Source organism: Canis lupus, chromosome 1 (assembly GCF_003254725.2).
Source record: "Canis lupus dingo isolate Sandy chromosome 1, ASM325472v2, whole genome shotgun sequence".
Lineage (NCBI taxonomy): Eukaryota > Metazoa > Chordata > Mammalia > Carnivora > Canidae > Canis > Canis lupus.
Window position 1 is genome coordinate 104,263,673 of NC_064243.1, and position 20,725 is coordinate 104,284,397.

At 39.8% G+C, this 20,725-nt stretch overlaps 2 protein-coding genes across 21 annotated transcripts in view; one reads left to right on the forward strand and one right to left on the reverse strand.

The window, feature by feature from the left end:
* LOC112643367 (zinc finger protein 420-like) overlaps positions 1 to 20,725 on the reverse strand; it is a 642,213-nt gene that overhangs the window by 153,704 nt on the left and 467,784 nt on the right. The window contains exon 9 of one of the 20 annotated variants that reach the window (XM_049108151.1): positions 1,669 to 2,015. The exons of 12 other annotated variants lie outside the window; for them this stretch is intronic. In XM_049108151.1, coding sequence (XP_048964108.1) covers positions 1,877 to 2,015 — 139 coding nt within the window. In that variant the 3' untranslated portion in view covers positions 1,669 to 1,876. Of the gene's footprint in view, positions 1 to 1,668; positions 2,016 to 17,316; positions 19,935 to 20,725 lie in introns of those variants that run through there. 7 more of the 20 variants (XM_049108178.1, XM_049108172.1, XM_049108115.1 and 4 more) reach the window with 7 other exon arrangements.
* Positions 1 to 20,725, forward strand: part of LOC125754834 (zinc finger protein 345-like) — a 113,818-nt gene that overhangs the window by 41,219 nt on the left and 51,874 nt on the right. The gene's annotated exons all lie outside the window — the stretch shown is intronic.

Here is a 20,725-nt window from a genome sequence, read left to right on the forward strand (position 1 = left end):
GAAAGTGTGGGGGAGTTTCTTAGGATCTGATATGGGATTCTCTCCGAGGGCATTCTGAGCTTTATTGTCTTTCGGGTATGGGATTCCCTGCCTAGGACATTCTGCAGTTTTTCCTGTAAAGCTCAGCTCTTATTCCCAAGGACCTAAGATGGCTGCACTTGTGCTAATGCTAAACTTGAGGTGGAATGGCCTTAATTTTTCTCGGCCTCCACAGTCTGCAGGATGCCTGGGTGGCTCAGCGGATGAGGGTCTACCTTTGCTTCAGGGTGTGATCCTGGAGTCCCAGGATCAAGTCCTACACGGGGCTCCCCACAGGAAGCCTGTTTCTCCCTCTCCCTGTCTCTGCCTCTCTCTATGTATTTCTCATGAATAAATAAGTAAAATCTTAAAAAGAAAAAGTTATGTTTGCACAACAGTATCTTTGTGAACCCAAATACCCAATTCCATTATTTAAATGTACTTATTCTCTGAAAAGAAATTTGGAACGTCACTTATTCTATGCTGAAAGTAATGATTTGAACCATTTCAATTATAGAAGGATGAATTATTCAAACATTTATACAAATTAGAAATCTTAAGCTGAACATAAAAGGCCTAGATATATTTAACTTGAGACATCCTTATCTCAGAGTTCATTATTCTTCTAATAACAAAAACCACTCCTGATTCCAAAGTCCCTAATTTTGATAAACAAGGGCTTGTCTTTATCCAACCATCACTGTTCATTAGATATCACACAATACATAATTTGTGGCTTTTTAAAAAGATTTTATTTATTTATTCATGAGAGACACAGAGAGGCAGAGACATAGGCAGAGGGAGTAGCAGATGTGGGGCTTGAACCCAGGACCCCGGGATCATGACCTGAGCTAAAGGCAGATGCCCAACAACTGAGCCACTTGGGTGCCACACAATACATAATTTGGAGCAACTTTTTAGGTGTAAAAAAGAAAGAAAAGCCTAAGAACGGCCTTTGGTGAAGACTTGATCTTCAAGAATTACCAACTTTGTTTTTTTTTTTTTTTTTTTAAGATTTTATTTATTTATTCATGAGAGATACAGAGAGAGAGGCAGAGACATAGGCAGATGGAGAAGCAAGGCTCCTCATGGGGAGCCCAATGTAGGACTTGATCCTGGGACCTTGGAATCATTCCCTGAGCTAAACCACTGAGCCACCCAGGCGTCCCTCCCATGGTTTTGAGATGCATGGTATGCAAATTGTATATATAGTAAGCTTAAGATATAATTTAGGTATAACAGAACTGATGAGGAAGAATGTCTATATGTACCCATATTTTCAGATGAAAAGGGGATGTCAGTCAATATAGTAATAAGGAAATTTCAAAATTGATGATTTTCTAGCACACTTAAATATTACCAATTCATAATGGGAATAATTTTTTTTTTATATTGCATTGAATTTATTCCTCCAAAATCTCATGATTCTTGCTTGGCGTGAGAATCTGCACATGCAAGTCGTGTTACCCTATTAGTTGTGTGAGATGTATTGTTTTCGTTGTTCCAATGTTCAGAAACCATTGCTTATGTCTTGCACAGGTTTTCTAAGAATGGTTTCCAGTGAATTACATGATGTTCTAAGATTCATTCAAAATGGAAGTAATTCCACAGTGACTATATTAAGTTGCATGTCATTTAATTGATGTGTTTCATTTCTTCCTCCTTACCTGAAGTGTTTCAAGGCATCTGACACAAAGAACATCATGTTTTGCTCTGGAATCAGATGTTATGAGAGGCACCTGAAACTTAGAGTATGCCTACCCAGATTCAGAAGAATATAATCATGAATGCAAATGAAGTTCTAATTCTTCAGTAGCTTAACTGACTGGGCCACCCAGGTGCTCCTGTGTTTCACATTTTATTTGATGAAATATTTGAGTAGATTCCAGTTCACTATAGGTTGGAATATTTTCATGAAATAATGTGAAAATAAGTGTATTTGTGGGTAATCCCAGGAAGCTTGAGGAGAGCACTGAGGAAAATGAGACATGGAAGACCTGTAAACCAGAAGAGGACTATGTTAGAATCAGATTTCTCTGTAAATAAAGACAATGTGTATGTTTTTGTGTGTGACACCACTAATATCACCACGGAGAGAGTATCTAAGAGTGAGTTATCCATGTATAATTCAGGCATGACTTGTGATTTTGTTACTGCAGTGGCTCTCAAATTTATCTTGCATCAGAATTAGCTGGTGCACTTGTAAAATCTCAGATTTCTAGGCCTCTTTCCTTGTTACATTTCAATTGTTTTAGGCTGTGTCCCCCAACTTTCCATTCCCACAAGTCCTCAGGTGGTGTCAATGGGGCCTCTTTTGGGAACCTGCTTTGAGAATGAAATTCTGGAGGCATCTTTCTGGTGGTCATCATCAATAAAAATATTAGTCCATGAAGGATGCAGTCAAATACACAGATGAGGGGATGCCCAGGTGGCTCAGGAGTTGAGCATCTGCCTTCAGCTCAGGACGTGATCCTGGGGTCCCAGGATTGAGGCTCACATTGGGTTCCCCATAAGGAGCCTGCTTCTCCCTCTGCCTATGTCTCCACCTCTCTCTGTGTGTCTGTCATGAATAAATAAATAATATCTTAAAAAAAAAAAAGATATACAGATGAGCATGAATTGTATTAGGTGGATTGTGGTCCTGGTTCTCCAATGTGAAAATGTGCTCATGTGTGGGCTGGCTGTTTTCTCCTGTGTTTTAACAGGGAAGCTGGACCTGTGTACATGATCCTCAGTAGGCAATACTCAGGCAATATGTGTGTGTCCAGGTCTGGAACTTATACTCTCAAGTCTCAGAGAATGAAGACTGTTCTGTGTGAAGTCTTTTGCTGTTTTTTGTTTTTTTTTTAATTTTTTTATTTACTTATGATAGTCACAGAGAGAGAGAGAGAGAGAGAGGCAGAGACACAGGCAGAGGGAGAAGCAGGCTCCATGCACCGGGAGCCCGATGTGGGATTCGATCTCGGGTCTCCAGGATCACGCCCTGGCCCAAAGGCAGGCGCCAAACCGCTGCGCCACCCAGGGATCCCTGTGTGAAGTCTTTTGGATGAAGCATTGATTGTCAAACAGAGGAGAGAATCCAAGAACCAACGTTTTCTGGAAGGGCATGTGAACTCCTCCTGTTTAAATACTGGCTCTATCAATATTTAGATGATGACTGGACTTTTTTATCTAAACATCTTTGTCAGTTGTAAAGAAAAAAAAACTCTATGGTTCTTTTCTATGCATCCTATTATCTGACATCAGTTACAAAAGAACATTAGCCCAGATGCATAAAATTCTGAATATCAAAATAATTAGAATAAGGCATTAGTAAGAGTGGACCACATATTGTAAACAGTAATGAATGATTTTAGACATTGGTCAATATTTTAGATTTCATTTCTCATGGAAAAGGTAGCCCACAATTCCTGTCTCCCTGCTGATTTCTCTGGGTTTTTCTTTTTTAAGATTTTATTTATTGATTCATGAGAGATGCAGAGAGAGGCAGAGACAGGCAGAGGGAGAAGCAGACTCTGTGCTGGAAGCCTGATGTGGGACTCGATCTCAGGACCCCGGCATCACGCCCTGAGCCGAAAGGCAGATGCTCAACTGCTGAGCCACCCAGGCATCCCTGATTTCTCTTTTTTTGAATGTAAATAGTGAGCCCTGGAAAATGGTAGCTGAATATTGGACATTGGGAATGATCTTCATGGTCCAGATTTTCAGTGGGAACCATTACTGCAGTGGAACCAGGGCAAGGTTGACAGAGTTTTCTCGGCCATCTGAATGTAGCCAAATGTTGATATTCTAGGGGAATACCAGACACCTTTGCAGTTTTTGGTCTGAAACACTTTCTCCGTATTTTGGATGTAGACTCATTTTCCAGTTTCAGAGTTTCTAGAGTTTCTCACCCTCCGCAGGTTGATAAGGGACTAGATAAGGCTGTGGTGTCTGAGCAAGGATGTTTGGGGTAAATAACATGCACTCATGAAATGTTTATCACCAACTACATGCTTCAGGTATGTGAGTATGCATTGAGTCCAGGACACTGCTGAGAATCTTACATACATCATGCAAGTTAATCTTTCTGAATCCCTGGGAATTGGGGTACTCTATACTTGTTTTTCCCAGGAGGATTTGGATGCTGGTTGTGCTGGGAGTACAGATGCTTTCTCTTCTTTTTCATGATCAGTAATCTTAAAAATAATATTGGATGTGAAGGCACATGTATAGAGAGCAGACTGGGAGAGAGAAAGGAAGGATGGATTAGAGGATCAGAGGGAAATTTGATGGGTCAATATTTGCATTTTTATATTTGGTTAATTTTAATATGTGGACTATGAGTGGACATCCCAGGAAAAAAGGTGGGATGATATGTGTTGCTTTGGAAGCACTGTTATAACCAGAAAGGCGAAAGTGACTCACCAAATTTAGAGTCCTTTGCCTTCTTTATCTGAGCCAAAGCCTCAGGAAAGTGTGAATGCCATCTCAGGCCACCCAGTAGGTGGACTTGCAAGGAACACTGTTCTCTGAGCCATTCTGAGAAGGGAGGTGCAGAGACCTGGTAGTTTTGTGGTCTATGGTCATTTTGACAGAATCTAAACTGACAATTCCCTGTTACACTCTGACAGCCACATAATTAGGCAGAGGGACTTTTCCAATGGAAATTTTGGAGCAGCTGAGCTCTGTGCTCACGATGTTTGCCCCAAAATACAAAAGAGGAATCTGGGGACATCAAAAGGATCTCTGGATGGGTGGGACTGAAGAGCATCTTATGTGTTCATATTACATAGGATTATCCTGAATGTCCAGTCCCTGATCCCCATCTGCTGGGGGCCCTTTTCTTTCTGGCAGGTGCGTATTCAGGATCCTTCAGGATTCACCTGCATTCTCTTTGTGCACATGTGTGAACTTCTGGCAATAAGAAAGGCCAGAACGAGAAAGAGGGCAACAAAAAAATCTGGGTGTGATAACAATGTTGGTTAGAGGGAGGACTGCTGTGTCCATCGTGTCCATAGAGTCCCGGTTTGCCTGTACTGAGAACCCAGGTATGTGGGCTTGACAGACTTCAAGGCTGGTGATCTGGGGAGAAGGGAGGAGCATGTGCCTGCAGTTTTGTGCCTGAGAGGGGCGCTGTGCCCCAATGTCTCTGTGCACACATGCAGCACTTGGGGAAACCCTGTCTGCACAGGAGCAGTGGGGAGCCTTACGGAGACTGAAGTCTGAAGAAGTGAAGGCAGAGTCATGTTGGTGTGTTGTGCACTTGTCCAAAAGGGGGCAGAGAGGGGCAGGTAGAGATGTCATACTGATTCTTATACACACATTGCAAATGGGCAAGATGTTCAGGCTGTGTGAGAAAAGTGCTCAAAATGAAAGGTAGTACTGTGTGGCTTTAAAAGGTGAGCTGATGTATATTCAAAGTTTCCAGAGTTAATTTGGCCAGTTAGTTTGTCTATTCAAATAGTCCCTCACCTGTAGGAACTAGCAGTGAGATTTTTATAGAGAGGATGTGGAAGCAAAGCCCCCAAAGATAGTGTTTCATTGTATTTACCTTAAGTGGTTGCCTCATTATTGGAAGGTCTGTTTCACTGTAACTATTTGTGTGTGTGTGTGTGTGTTTTTCTTTAAGATTTTGTTTATTTATTCATGAGAGAAGCAGAGACATAGGCAGAGGGAGAAGCAGGTTCCCCACAGGAAGCCCCATGTGGAACTTGATCCCAGAACCCCAGTATGAGCCAAAAGCAGATGCCCAACCCCTGAGCCACCCAGGCATACCTGTAATTATTTTTTCTTAAATTCATTTTCTTCTGTTCTGGTCCTATTGTGCTTTGCGTACAGAGGCTACCTAGGCTTTAAAGACACGTCAGTCTATGGCTTCCTTATTTAATTTAACAGTGGAAATGTAGTTGGGGGGATCCCTGGGTGGCCCAGCGGTTTGGTGCCTGCCTTTGGCCCAGGGCTTGATCCTGGGTTCCCGGGATCAAGTCCCACGTCGGGCTCCCGGCATGGAGCCTGCTTCTCCCTCCTTCTGTGTCTCTGCCTCTCTCTCTCTATGTCTATCATAAATAAATACATCTTAAAAAAAAAAAAAAAAAGGAAATGTAGTTGGTTGGAGATTATAGGTTCTGAGGGGTTTTTTTTTATTCCATTTGCAAGGATAATTTAGCAAATGTCCATCCATTGTAAGGATGCAGTCATGATGGTACAACAATCTCCTGTCCCAGAACCACCCTGTAAGTCACATGTGTACCAATCAAAGATCCACATTTCATGATGTGTGATAGCAGAAGATGGATACATTCAATTACGTAGTTATATAAACAAGAGTGTTTCCCCAAGGGTGTTGTGTTTATAATTATTGTGGGATACGATGTGGGTTTTTGTTGCCATAGATCCACTTCTATGGCATTGATTAAGAAAAGCAATTTGAAAAAAAAAAAAAAGAAAAAAAAAGAAAAGCAATTTGAGGGGCGCCTGGGTGGCTCAGTGGTTGAGCATCTGCCTTTGGTTCAGGTCGTGATCCCGGGGTCCTGGGATCAAGTCTCCCATCAGGCTCCCTGCGGGGAGCCTGCTTCTCCCTCTGACTATGTCTCTGCCTCTCTCTGTGTGTCTCTCATGAATAAATAAATTAAATCTTAAAAAAAAAAAAAAGAATTTGACAGTATATGTGATAACACAATATTTATGTAAGCACTGAACCAAATGCAAAATATTTTAGCATCTGTGTGTTATACTCTGAATTTGCATAAGAGGGAGGATCCATCTCAACCTGACAAGCTATTATGTCTGAAGATAAAACTATGATTGGTTTGAGGGTAATTGTCTCTAAATTTATAGTTTATAATTTTCTTTTTACAGTTAATGATATGCTCATGGATAGCTGTTTTCTATCATTACCATAACCAATCACTGTGCATTTAGGAGATAATAAAACCATGATTCTGAGTCTGAATTTCAGTGGACTTGGGGTCCTATAAGGTTAAAATCATAGTTTCAAGAGGCATTGGATCTTCTCAGGAATCTCAAGGTCAGCAGTCACTTCCAGGAGCATTTAGGTTGTTGGCAGAATTTTCTTCTCATGGTTTCCACAAGATCTCCAACCTGGTCTTACCTTGTGCAGGGTATCCCCACGTAGAGAGAAAATGTTTAATCTCACTGTTTACTCAGAATTTACCTCTGGTCCTTCACTGTCTATTCAGTCAAAAAGGATTACTGGTATTTTTTTTAATTTTTTAAATTTTTATTTATTTATGATAGTCACACACAGAGAGAGAGAAGCAGAGACATAGGCAGAGGGAGAAGCAGGCTCCATGCACCGGGAGCCCGACGTGGGATTCGATGCCGGGTCTCCAGGATTGTGCCCTGGGCCAATGGCAGGCGCTAAACCACTGCGCCACCCAGGGTTCCCGGATTACTGGTATTTTATATAAATAAGGTTATTGGTTTGTGGGCTAGAATTAGAAACTGTTGATAATTGTGAATCAAATGCAAATGAGAGAATCAATGAGTAAGAGAATGAATTAGTGACCTCCAAATGTACCCCTGCAACCTCCATCACCCCCAGCTCCATCCCTGTCTTCCCTCCTCTCTATATCTCACTGTCACCACAATCTCTTCACCCATGGAACCTTTAGATTTCCATGAAACCTGAATCTTTCCCTGCAAATGACCCTCCTAATCTTCTTCGTTGCTCTTCTAAGTCTATCCAGTGCATTTTAAAACTCTATACCAATAAATCACATTTTGCCTAGCCTGAGAGCCTCAGTTCAAACTTCTGACCCTTCCTTTGACACAAAATCCTCCATTCTCCGTTGCCCCATCTATCTTCTCCCCATTCCATGACTTCAGCCTATTTATTGTGTTTTTTATGTCCACTGCCCTCAATGCCTTAGCCATCATTATCAGGAGTCCTTAGTTTCCATATGTCCCTGCATTCATTACCCCAACTCTACACTCCTGCTTTCTCATAGGCCTTTTAGCCTACTGATGCCCACTTTTCTCCCAGTTCTGATGATCTCATTCCACCCACATTTCCTCCCTGTGCCGATCATGTTTCCCAGGCATCAGCTTTTTCTCCCACCCTTTATCTCTGGTAAGAGCACTGAATACCCCCTGGACTGAATTCATAAGCAGCTATCACCTTTCCAACCCATAGTTTTTAACCCTTCATAGGCAGTAAGGTTTATATGCCTTTTACTAAACTTTGCATCCTAATTCCCTTTTCCCAATTAATTCCTCATCCATGATCTCTTTCCTTCCCAGGATTTCTTTCACACTCTTATTCCCTCAACACACACATATGCCTCATATCCTTAATGTCCCTGTATGTACTCCACCCCCAAACTTAAAACCTGTAGTGCACTTTAATCCCTCAGTGACGTTTAACTCCCTCATGCCCTTTAGCCCTGTTGTGGGTTATATAGTGTGCCTCAAATAAATATGCTCAAGTTCTGGGATGCCCGGATGGCTCAGTGGTTGATTGTCTGCCTTTGGCTCAGGGCATGGTCCCAGGTACAGGGATCCAGTCCCACATCAGTCTCCCTGCGGGGAGCCTGCTTCTCCCCCGTCTATGTCTCTGCCTCTCTCTGTGTGTGCCTCTAAAGAATAAATGAATAAAATCTTTTTTAAAAAAATGTGCTCAAGTTCTAATTTACAGTACCTGTAATTGTACCTTATTGGGCAATAGCATCTTGTGTTTTTGTTGTTGTTGTTGTTGTTGTTTTTAAGGCAATAGTATCTTTGCAGATGCAATCAAGTTAAAAGGAGGCCATACTGGATTTAGGTAAGCCTGAATTCAGTGGCTGGTGTCCTATGAGAAGAGAGAAGTTCAGACACACACAGAATAGTGCGTGATGATGAAGGCAGAGACTGAGCGATGCATCAACTAGCCGAGGAAGGCCAAGGATAGCTGACAGTCTCCAGAAGTGAGAAAGAGGGAAGACTCCATTCTTGAGATAAAGTATGACCCTGCCAACAGCTTGACTTCAGACATCTAAGAACCTCTAGAACTGTGAGACACTAATACTTGGTTTGTTAATCACCCAGTTGTGGAATTTGTTAAAGAAGCCCTAGGAAACTAACACAGCTTCTATCCTCCCTTCCCCTGTGGCTCTGTTACCCCAAGCCCCCAGACTCTCTGCAGCTCCATTTATCCCATACCCTCTTTCATGCCCCACCCCTGTATCACTCCCATCTTCATGCCAAGTACTTTGACCTAAAACTAAAATGTCAGTGCTCTTTCAGTGGCATACATTATAAATATAGTCCTTGATGATGTTGTTAAACATATACATCCTTCTGGAGCACCTGGGTGCCTCAGTCAGTTAAATCTCTGCCTTCAGCTCAGGTCATGAAACCAAGGTCCTGGGATCAAGCCCTGCATCAGGCTCCCAGCTCAGCGAGGAGCCTGCTTCTCCCAGTCCCTTTGCCCCTCCCCCACTCATGTATTCTCTCTCTCTCAAATAAATTAATAAAATCATTTTAAAATTTTAAAAACTTGCAGCAAGTAGTGCAGAGATGTTCAATATCAACTATTGGGGTTACTAACAAACACCACGCACCTGGAAGATGGAGGCTAGGGTGTTCAATGATATAAAAGTGCTCAGGAGGACAAGGATGTTATGGGTAACTGTGGTCTCCTGGGAGGATCTGGGGAAAACCCAGTTTCCATAGATGTGTTAAACCCCTGCTTCTTCTGCCTGGACAGCATGAAAATCATGAAGCCACTGCCCCACATCATGAGTCCCAAAGGTAAAACACTAGGAATAATACCCATGCACAAATAGCGGCACTGTGATTTCTCCTTGAAATGTAGCACAACGGGGATCCCTGGGTGGCGCAGCGGTTTGGCGCCTGCCTTTGGCCCAGGGCATGATCCTGGAGACCCGGGATCGAATCCCACGTCGGGCTCCCGGTGCATGGAGCCTGCTTCTCCCTCTGCCTGTGTCTCTGCCTCTCTCTCTCTCTGTGACTATCATAAATAAATTAAAAAAAAAATTAAAAAAAAAAAAAAAAAAAAGAAATGTAGCACAACGGTATCCAAAATCTTTTTTCTTTGTGATGTTCTTGCTGTTCATTTTGCCAGCTACATATATAGGAAAAGTCAAATTTATTAGTATATATAGCATCGAATAAAGGGACATACGGGACTCCATGTACTTGGGAGATTTCACCTTAAACTCCACCCACCTGGAGTTCCAGGGACTGATCACCATCTCCTGAGAGACACTTAAGAGGCAGGTGGTGCCAACAGACACACCTCTGCCCACTTTATGAACTTAGAACACAAGTTTGTATCCAAAAGCATTAAGGATGTCTTTCAGCCCCAAACCAACCATTGTCTGAGTGACTCCTGGAGTTGGCTATGGTCAGGTGTTTGAGAATCAGATCTATGGACTTTACCTGTTCCCAGTGGAAAGAAAGGAAGGTATAATGGTAAAGAAGAGAGAAATTCCTCAGGTTTTCAACAATACCCTATAATAGAAATGTTACTCCTATTGTCAAGTGTCTGGAGGCCACTCTACTGGTTTCCAGATGACTGCTATTCACCTTTGTCGCCAGAGAATCCTTCATGGAAATAGGAGGCAGGAGTCATATGGAACATGTCAGCTGAAAGCCAAGAGTTTGCATTTTTTACTACTCAAGGAAATTATGAAAATAGAGGTCCTTTCTTTTCTTTAAAGATTATTTATTTATTTATTCATGAGAGATAGAGAGAGAGAGGCAGAGACACAGGGTGAGGGAGAAGCAGGTTCCAAGCAGGAGCCCGATGTGGGACTCGATCCCAGAACCTCAGTATCATGCCCGGAGTCGAAGGCAAACGCCCAACCGCTGAGTCATCCAGGCATCCCTAGAGGTCCTTTTCTTATAAGGCTTCCAATCCTCAACCAACCACATTAGCCTTGAAATAACAATTTATACGAATTACTGATCTGAACACTGTATATGTGTTACTTTACAAAAATTTTCACGACTCTGGAATATTGGCCCATTCATACTTTTAATATGCAGAGGAGAATGATATGGATGCACAATTTTAGCCAATATGTGAAAATGTGTACACTGCTTGGAAGCAGAGTAGCTGGTGTTGTAGCAAAGATGGTACTTTAACTACTGTTTTATATTAACAAACCATGATGGCTGGGTCATGGTTTCAAACAATTTTTTTAAAGATTTTACTAATTCATATCAAAGAGAGCAGAAGCAGAAAGAGGGACAGAGGGAGAAGTAGACTCCCCATTGAACAGGGAGCCCAATGTGGGGATCCATCCCAGGACCCTGGGATCATGACCTGAGCCAAAGGCAGACCCTTAAGCAAATGAGCCACTCAGGCATCCCTCAAACAATTTTGATCTATATTTACTTTTGTTTCTTATACCTTGACATTTTAATTTAGGTAGTATTTTTTAAGAGTTTACATATTTATTCATGAGAGACACAGAGAGAGGCAAAGACATAGGTAGAGGGAGACACAGGCTCCCTGCGGGGAAGCTGGTGGAGGACTCTATCCCAGAACCTCAGGATCATGACCTGAGCCAAAGGCAGATGCTCAACCACTGAGCTGCCCAGGTACCCGATAGTATTTTTGTTTGTTTGTTTGTTTTCACAAGATTCTTAGGAATAGATATTCTACAGGTCAAAATAAACTATGAAGAAAAATTGCGAGTTTTTTTTTTTTTTTTAATTTTATTTATTTATTCATGAGAGACACAGAGAGAGGCAGAGACATAGGCAGAAGGAGAAGCAGGTTCCATTACAGATGCCCGATGTGGAACTTGATCCCGGGACTCTGAGATCCTGCCCTGAGCCAAAGGCAGATGCTCCACCCAGGTGTCCCAGATTTGGAGGTTTTATTATGTTAGGTGAATTACTGCAATTTAATAGGAAAAGGAATCTGCCCCATGACCAACGTGGATTTCATGAAAACAGAATGAGTTAATTTATTAGACAGAAAAAACAACATTTTTATTAGACAGTATTCATTTGTGTGTAAGCAGTGTCAAAGTGCAATGTCAGATATTACAGTAAGTGAAGAGTAATATCGCATTATGAAATAATCGATGTGATACCATAAGTATGAAACTTCAAGCTTTGATACAATATTGTGTAGAAATGAAGTTATTAGTATTATTAGATCACCTATTTCTCTATTCACACCTGAGTAACAGGAAGCTATTATCAAAAAAGATGTGGGAAGTCTTGTGCATTGTAGAAAGCTGTGGAGAAATGCATGTTGAACTGAGGCATGGTACTAAAATCTGTTTTAAACCAGAGAGAATGTCACAAAATGCATTTGAGCCTAACAGCTGCTCTATGAAACACATGATGCAAAGCTTTTTTAGTACTGGTTACTTCCTCACGTCAACAGTCAATAATCATCAGAAGATGGATGTTCCAATAGAGACAGAATCAACGTCTCCCTTACGTGCATCCTAACCCATAGTTAGAGAAAAATATTTCTATTTTTAAAACTGTCACTCAGAGACCATTCTTTTTACAACTTGAAACCTTTACTTATCTCCCTCTGAGGTGTCCAGTGGGCTTTTCATTCACTTGTTTCCTTGTTCTTCTGAAGGCCGGCTCTCTGAATGTTTCTCCTCTATATCGCAAAATCTGTCAGTTCTCACTTCCTCCTTGGGCTTTTTCCATAGCCATGAACAAGTCTCACTGTGAAGTAATGACCTAGAGCTTTTGAGAGGTTTGCTTTGGGGTGGATCAGCTTTGATGTCCAAGATTCCTTTTGGAGTTGGCAGTGAGGTTCTCAATATCAAAGAGGAGGGACAGCCTGTAGTGCTTAGTGGGCACTTGATATTCGGGCTGCTCTGTGCAGACTGGGATTAAAGAAATTGCACGTGTAATCCAGATGGGGTCAGTGGCCTCAATAAAGTGCAAAGTCCTGAAAAATGCAGAGGACTAAGGGGGCATGAGCTCTGCCAGAATTTAAAAGCTCATTAGAGAACGAATGAGAGCATCACTGAATACAAAATAGAGATTGGTATAGGGAGTAGAATAAATTATTCCACAACCTGAAATCAGTTATCAACACTGCCCTTAAAATCATACATCAAATTTGATTTGTTAATTAATGTTTAAACAATAGAATCAATCTAGATATCTAAAACTTGGAGGTGTATGAAATAATCTATACTGCATTCATTGAACTGAATGCCAGTTGTATATCGAGGAATTGTTCTGGATCATTCATTATAAGTGAGAGACAAAGGTTTACAATTCAACACTGGGGAAGCAATGTAGAACTTTGGCTTTGCAATCAGACAGTTTCAAGTGTGGTTGTAATAGTTGTTACCAAAGCAACATTTCTTTTTATGGGCAAATATTTCAAATACTTCTAAAGAAGTTATGTTCTGTACTAATATATATACAATAACGAATCCCTCCCTATCAAAACATACACTCCAATTTTCCTAGCTCTATGCCTTTTTTAAATATACATACAGATATTGAGTTAAAAGGATGCATGCCATTTTATGAGCATATTGTGTCACATAAGGTGATGCAGCTTTTCTCAACATTTCTGCGATACGTTTTAGAGATGTTTCAGTAGTAGTAAAAATGGAATTCGGACAAATCTTAAAATACCCATCTAAGTATTTTCTATTGAACACATAGAAGTCATTTTTAATTTCTTCTATATAAAGAATGTTGTGATTCATATTTCAGACACATGTGTATATATTTCTTTGTTAAACCTTTTTTTATTTGAGAGAGCACATGCGGAGGGAGAGGGAAAGGGAGCAACGGGCTCCCCACTGACCAGAGAGCGAGACTTGGGACTCAATCCCAGGACCCTGGGATCATGACCTGAGCTGAAGGCAGATAGATGCTTAACTCACTGAGCCACCCAGGTGCCCCTATTTATTTCTATGAGTAGTAGAATGTGAACCATAATTACTACTTCACAGGTAAATGAATTGAAAATTTTTACACATACTGGACAGCTCTTCCCTAAAGTTGCATTTATGTCCTATTTTATTCATAGTTTTTTTTTCCTCCTGGCTTCATCAGTACTCTTTATTACCATTTATTTTTATCTCATCTATCATAAGGCTAAAAGTGGTATCCATGTATTTATTTGTACTCCACCTCTAGCTGTGAAATCTGATCAATTTTCATTCTTGAATATTCAAGTTATTTTATCAATTAGCTTCTCCTATACTTAGAAAAATGAGGTTCAATTGCAGAGGTATTCTGTCTTTTAATCCTATTTAATAATTGAAATATTTTCTCTTTGGCTAACACTAATTATTTACCTATAATACCTAAAAAAAAAAGTATATGCTCTTGATTCTATTGTTAAATGTAAACATACCATAATTCTGATTTTGCAGCTAGGCACTAGTCCATGCTTGAAAATGCTGTATATTCTTATACACTTAGTCAACATATTCTAAGATTATGTTTAACTTCGGACGCCTGGGTGGCTCAGAGGTTGGGCATGTCTGCCATTGGCTCAGGGCGTGATCCTGGAGTTCTAGGGATCGGGTCCCACATCAGGCTCTCTGCATGGAGCCTGCTTCTCGTCCCTTTTCCTTTGTCTCTGCTTCTGTGTGTCTCTTGTGAATAAATAAAATCTTTAAAAAAAAAAAAAGATTATGTTGAACTCTTTTAGAAATTTGTCTTTTTCCATTTTAGTGAGTTTATATTAAAGTTATATGAAAATAAACCCATACTACCTACTAGGCAATCTGTTCTGGAGAACATAATTAGCTGTACATTTCAAAGGTGCTTCTTCCTTTTGACCTAAGTCTGTCTCCAGATGCTCTGCAGATTGTCCAGCTTCAGCATCAGCTATTTCCCAGGTCTCTAGATTGATGGCCTTCTTTGCAGCCTTCTCTTGCCAGCTCTCTCAATTGATTTAGTCAATTCATTAAAGAAACCTTTCACTCTCTATGTAGATATATAGAGAAATAGAGATCTATTTCTCTTTATGATAAGCTTATATCTATTTCTGTAGCTATAGGTCTATAAAAACAGATATTAAAAGTAAAAGAGATAGATATGAATTCTATTGATTTTGTTTCTTTGCAGAAACCCATACATATTTTAGCATCTCTACTTTCTTCATCCAATATTGAAGTGCTGAATTTCAACTATTAATAATTATATATGTGTAATTTGACAAAACCTCCTACCCATGTGCTTCCTTTCAAAAATTTTTGTATTACTACAAAATTGAAAACACAGAAGACAGTTAACTTCTAAATTCCATTTGAAATCCTACACATATATGTGCCTTTTTTTTTTAAGATTTTATTCATTCATGAGAGACACAGAGAGAGGCAGAGACACAGGCAGAGCATGAAGCAGGCTCCCTGAAGGAAGCCCAATGTGGGAACTCGATCCCGGGACTCCAGGATCACGCCCTGGGCTGAAGGCAGGCACCAAACAGCTGACCACCGAGGTATCCCGTATATGTGTTTAATAGCTGAATTTATAGTCTTAAGATGTTATACTACTAGGTCTTCTCATACGGGCATTTATTTGGGGTTCTTTTAAAACAGATTTGCATACAATTTACATGCTGTATAATTCACCTATTATAAATGTACAAACGGTAGGTCTTTAACTGATTCTACACATAGGTGCAGGCAAACCATAGTCAATCAAATGTAATCACCTCTTAAAGAAAACTCATTCTTTACCTATCACCATCCCCAACCTTTTATTCGTATGCCTAAGCAACCACTAATATTGTTTCCCAGTCTCATTGAGATATAATCAACATAAAACATTATATTAGTTTCAGATACATGCTTCACATAAGTATATATATATATATATATTTTTAAGATTATTTTATTCATAAGAGTCACAGAAAGACACAGGCAGAGACATAGGTAGAGGGAGAAACAGGCTCCATGCAGGTAGCCTGATGTGGGACTCAATCCTGGGACTCCAGGATCACACCCTGGGCCAAAGGCAGGCACTCAACCACTGAGCCACCCAGGCATCCCAGTATATATTATTTTAAAACATAGTTAACATCACCTTAGTTAAATTTTTCACGTGATAAGAATTTTTAAGAGCTATTCAATTAGAAACCTTTAAATGTATTGTTAGAGCATCCATTGTATAAATGCACATTATCTACTCATCTGCCAATGGGCAAGTTATTTCCATATTTTGCCTATCATGAATAAGGTTGCAACTTGCTTATTTTTCACGTATTTGTGAATTTTCTAGTTTTGTTCTTGAAATTGACTTCTAGTTTCATGCCAAAGTGGCTTGGAAAAGATGCTTGGTATGATTTCAATCATATTAATTAGGACTTGTTTTGTGGCCCAATATAAAATCTATACTGGAGAATGCTTCATGGGCTTATGGGAAGAATCTGTTTTACTGATGCTGTTGGATGGAATGTTCTGTCTGCTTCTATCATTAAAGTCTGACATCACCTTATTGATTTTGTCTGGATAATCTATCCATTATTGAAGGTACAATATTAAAGTCCCCCCCCACCTTTTAAAAGATTTTATTTCTTTATTCATGAGAGACACAGAGAGAGAGAGAGGCAGAGGGAGAAGCAGGCTCCATGCAGGAGGCCCAGGAAGCCAGATATAAGACTCAATCCTGGGACTCCAGGATCACACCCTGAGCCAAAGGCAGATGCTCAACCGCTGAGCCACCCAGGCGTCCCTTGAAGTCCCCTTCTAATGTATTGCCATCTCTTCCTCTCTTCTTCTCTGTTAATAATTGCTTCATGTGTTATGTACTTTCATGTTGGGTACATAGATAATGATAAAAGTTATATCCATTTGTTGAACTGACCCCTTTATTATTTATAATTTTTTTTAAGGAAAAGCAGGTCATATTGAATTGAGAAACTATAAAAGATTGCTATAGATCTATCAATCAAACTTAGGTTGTTTAGGGCAGCCCGGGTGGCTCAATGGCTTAGTGACACCTTCAGTTCTGGGTGTGGTCCTGAAGACCCGGGATCAAGTCCCATGTCAGGTTCCCTACAGGGAGCCTATTTCTCCCTCTTCCTATGTCTCTGCCTTCTCTCTGTTGTCTCTCATGAATAAATAAAATATTTAAAAATATATATTTTCTTCATATATTCATGTTGTATTGTCCTTAATGTCCATGGAAAATTAGGTATGATGAATCCCACTTAAGAAGAGAGCATCTCATATCTTTGATGCAACAACAATCACTTACATAGTTTCACAAACCCACTAGGAATAAAAAAATTTTCTGAGGAGTTGTGACTATAGAAACACATTAATATTTGCAAAAGTCACAAATCTCATATAGACTCAATGGAAACAAAAACACATTGAAATTATACCCATGCAAAAATCCATCCCTTCTCTCTTTTGAAGCCTAATTGCATATACATGATCTAACTGACTAACTTTATATTAGTTCCTTTTTGATGTGATGTCTGAATAGAGTGACAGATAAACTGCTTTGTACTATGAATTGTGACATTTATTGACATTTTATGTTCAATTAAATACATTTCTAATTATTTTTACCTTTCAAGTTACTTTTCTTCTCTGAACAATGAGGTTTCCTAAGGTGTAACATACTCTCCTCCTTCATTATGTTGCTACACTTTGAACCAAGATTGTGTTTTGGGATACTGAGTAAGGATTGGATTCCAGTTAAAGATTTGGCCACTTTCTTCCCATTTCAATTTTGTTTTTGTATGATAACTATAATATGGAGCAAGTTATGACTTCCAGCTAGAGGTTTGCCACATTCATTCGATTTTGTATCATTTTTCCTCAGTATGAACTCAGTGATGCTGAGTGAGGGTTGAATATCCTGAAACCTTTACCACATTCTTTAGTTATAATATTTCTCTAGTATGAATTCTGTAATGATGAGAGAGGCTTGAGAACTATGAAAGGGCTTGCCAATGTTTATATTTATAATCACTTCCACTATCCATTCTCTGATAAGGAATGAAAGTGTAACATTGCTTAAGGGTCTTGCCACATTCTTTACACATGTATTAGTTACTCTCCAATATGAATGCTCTGATGTAGAGTTAGGGTTCAACAGGTCTTACAAATTCTCTCACTGTCTTATATTTGTAAGAACTGCTCAAGTATGAATCCTGTGATGTCGAATGAAGCTTGATTGATGGATAAAGGCCTTCCCACATTCTTTACATTTATAAGGTTTCTCTCCAGTATGAATTCTCTGATGTCCAATAAGGCTTGAGTGGTGGTTAAAGAATTTGCCACATTCGTTACATTTATAAGGTCTCTCTCCAGTATGAATTTTGTGATGCTGAGTAAGGTTTGATTGCTGATAAAAAGCCTTGCCGCATTGTTTACATTGGTAAGATTTCTCTCCAGTATGAATTCTGAGATGTTGACTAAAGCTTGACTGATGGAGAAAAACCTTGCCACATTCTTTACATTCATAAGGTTTCTCGCCAGTATGAATTTTGTGATGGTGAATAAAGCTTGACCGGTGGCTGTAGGTCCTGCCACATTCTTTACATTTATAAGGTTTCTCTCCAGTATGGATTCTGTGATGTTTACTAAGGTTTAAGTGGTGGTTAAAAGCTTTGCCACATTCCTCACATTTATAAGGTTTCTCTTTAGTATGAATTCTGTGATGTTGAGTAAGGCCTGACTGATGGATAAATGCCTTGCCACATTCTTTACATTCATAAGGTTTCTCCCCAGTATGGATTTTGTAATGTTGAGTAACGTTTGATTTATATATAAAGGCCTGGCCACATTCTTTACATTGGTAAGGTCTCTCTCTAGTATGAAATCTGTGATGTCGAGTAAGGTTTGAGTGCTGGTTAAAGGCCTTGCCACATTCTTTACATTGGTAAGGTTTCTCTCCAGTATGTAATTTGTGATGTCGAATAAGGTTTGGTTGGTGGCTGAAGGTCTTGCCACATTCTTTACATATATAAGGTTTCTCTCCTGTATGAATTCTGTGATGTTGAGTAAGTTTTGATTGACAGATAAAGGCTTTGCCACATTGTTTACATTGATAAGATTTCTCTCCCTTATGAATTGTGTGATGCTGAGTGAGGACTGATTGATGGATAATGGCCTTGCTACGTTCCTGACATTTGTAAGGTTTCTCTCTACTACACACTGTCTTATGTATGCGTATTCTTGATGACTGACTCAACAGGTTCCCAGGTTTAGTGTATGTGCATGGGTTTTTTCTCCCATGAATTGTCTGGTGATCACCAACACCGGTGGAGTGGTTAAGATCATTTTCACAATCATTGTATTTATAAGGATTCTCTCTCCTATGCATACTGTTATATACAAGGTTGGCTCTTTGATGAAAGACGTCCCCCCATGGATTACATTCAGAATGGGTCTCTGGAGAATGAGTCCTCAGATGTTTATCAACATTTGAGCCTTGATTACATTTTTCCTCAGATTCACTGCCTTGAACAAGTCTGTCTTCACTGAAAACGGTCTGGTAATTTTGTAGGGTTGAGTCCTTGGTGAAGGACCTCTCATACTGAAACCACCTAGCAGTTGCTTCTTCATCTATAAATCTCTGATGTTTAGACATATTTGACTGAAAGCTCAGTCTAATCCTATTTTCCAGATTGTTCAAATTATTATCTTCAGCATGGTAACTTTCCAGATTTTCTACATTATCTTTCCATAAATATGTATCTTTGAGTATTTGATTTGAGCTGTTGCCTACAGAAACACTCTGCTTTATAGAACTAGTGGCCTTAAAAAGAAAGGTTTTACACAATGTTTTATATCCTTCACCATGTGGGGCAGTGAGATTCTTATTATGGGCAGTAGCCTCAATTTGAATATATCCTTTATGATCATTGTCCCAGTCTATCATTAAGTGTAACTTCTCAAGGACACTATGTTTATATGGACCCACTGACACATTTGGAAATGAAGCTTCTTTGCACAGCTCTGACTGGAAGCTTGGGGTGTCATGTGAAGATACAGCTGAAAAATATTGAATAACAGAAAAGGCAAGTCATTCCACTTACTACTTTCAGAAGGAAATACTGATGACATCTATATACAGCCATCAAATCAGTCAGAGAATATCAGCAAGATGGTTGAGGAGTCCTCAGGACTTCATCCCTCCATGGACACATAAACTTGTACACAACATACTGACCACATAGCTTAACAGTTAATTCCATAGTGTGACACAAACCACTTTCCTGTAGCTCAAGTAATCATGAAAAGTACCATAGGAGCCCAAAATCAGCAGAGGGAAGAAATTTTTTAAAAAACTATTTTACTTATTTGAGAGACAGACAGTTAGAGAGAGAGAGAGAGAGAGAGAGAATGAGCAAGGGGAAGGCCAAAGGAGAGGGGCAAGCAGACTCCCTGCTCAGCAGGGAGCATGACACAAGATTTAAACTAGGACCTCGAGATTATGACCTGAGCTGAACTCAAACACTTAACTGACTGGGCAATCCTGTCACTCTGTGGAAGAAAGGAAACTTAAACATAAAACAGAAATGAATAAAATAGGATTTAGGAAAATATCAACAATACGAGGATTTGGTTTTCAGAAAAAATAAAAATAAAAGTTGATGGACATAGAACTAAAGTAAGAATGAAAGAGGAAACCAACTAAAATAGGAAGAAATGGTATAACCAATACTACAGAAATGAAAATAATTAAAAGAGGCAATGATACATATATATGCCAAGGAATAAATACCGTTGAGTGGATATAAATACCCAAAAAGGGGGCAGCCCGGTGGCTCAGCGGTTCAGTG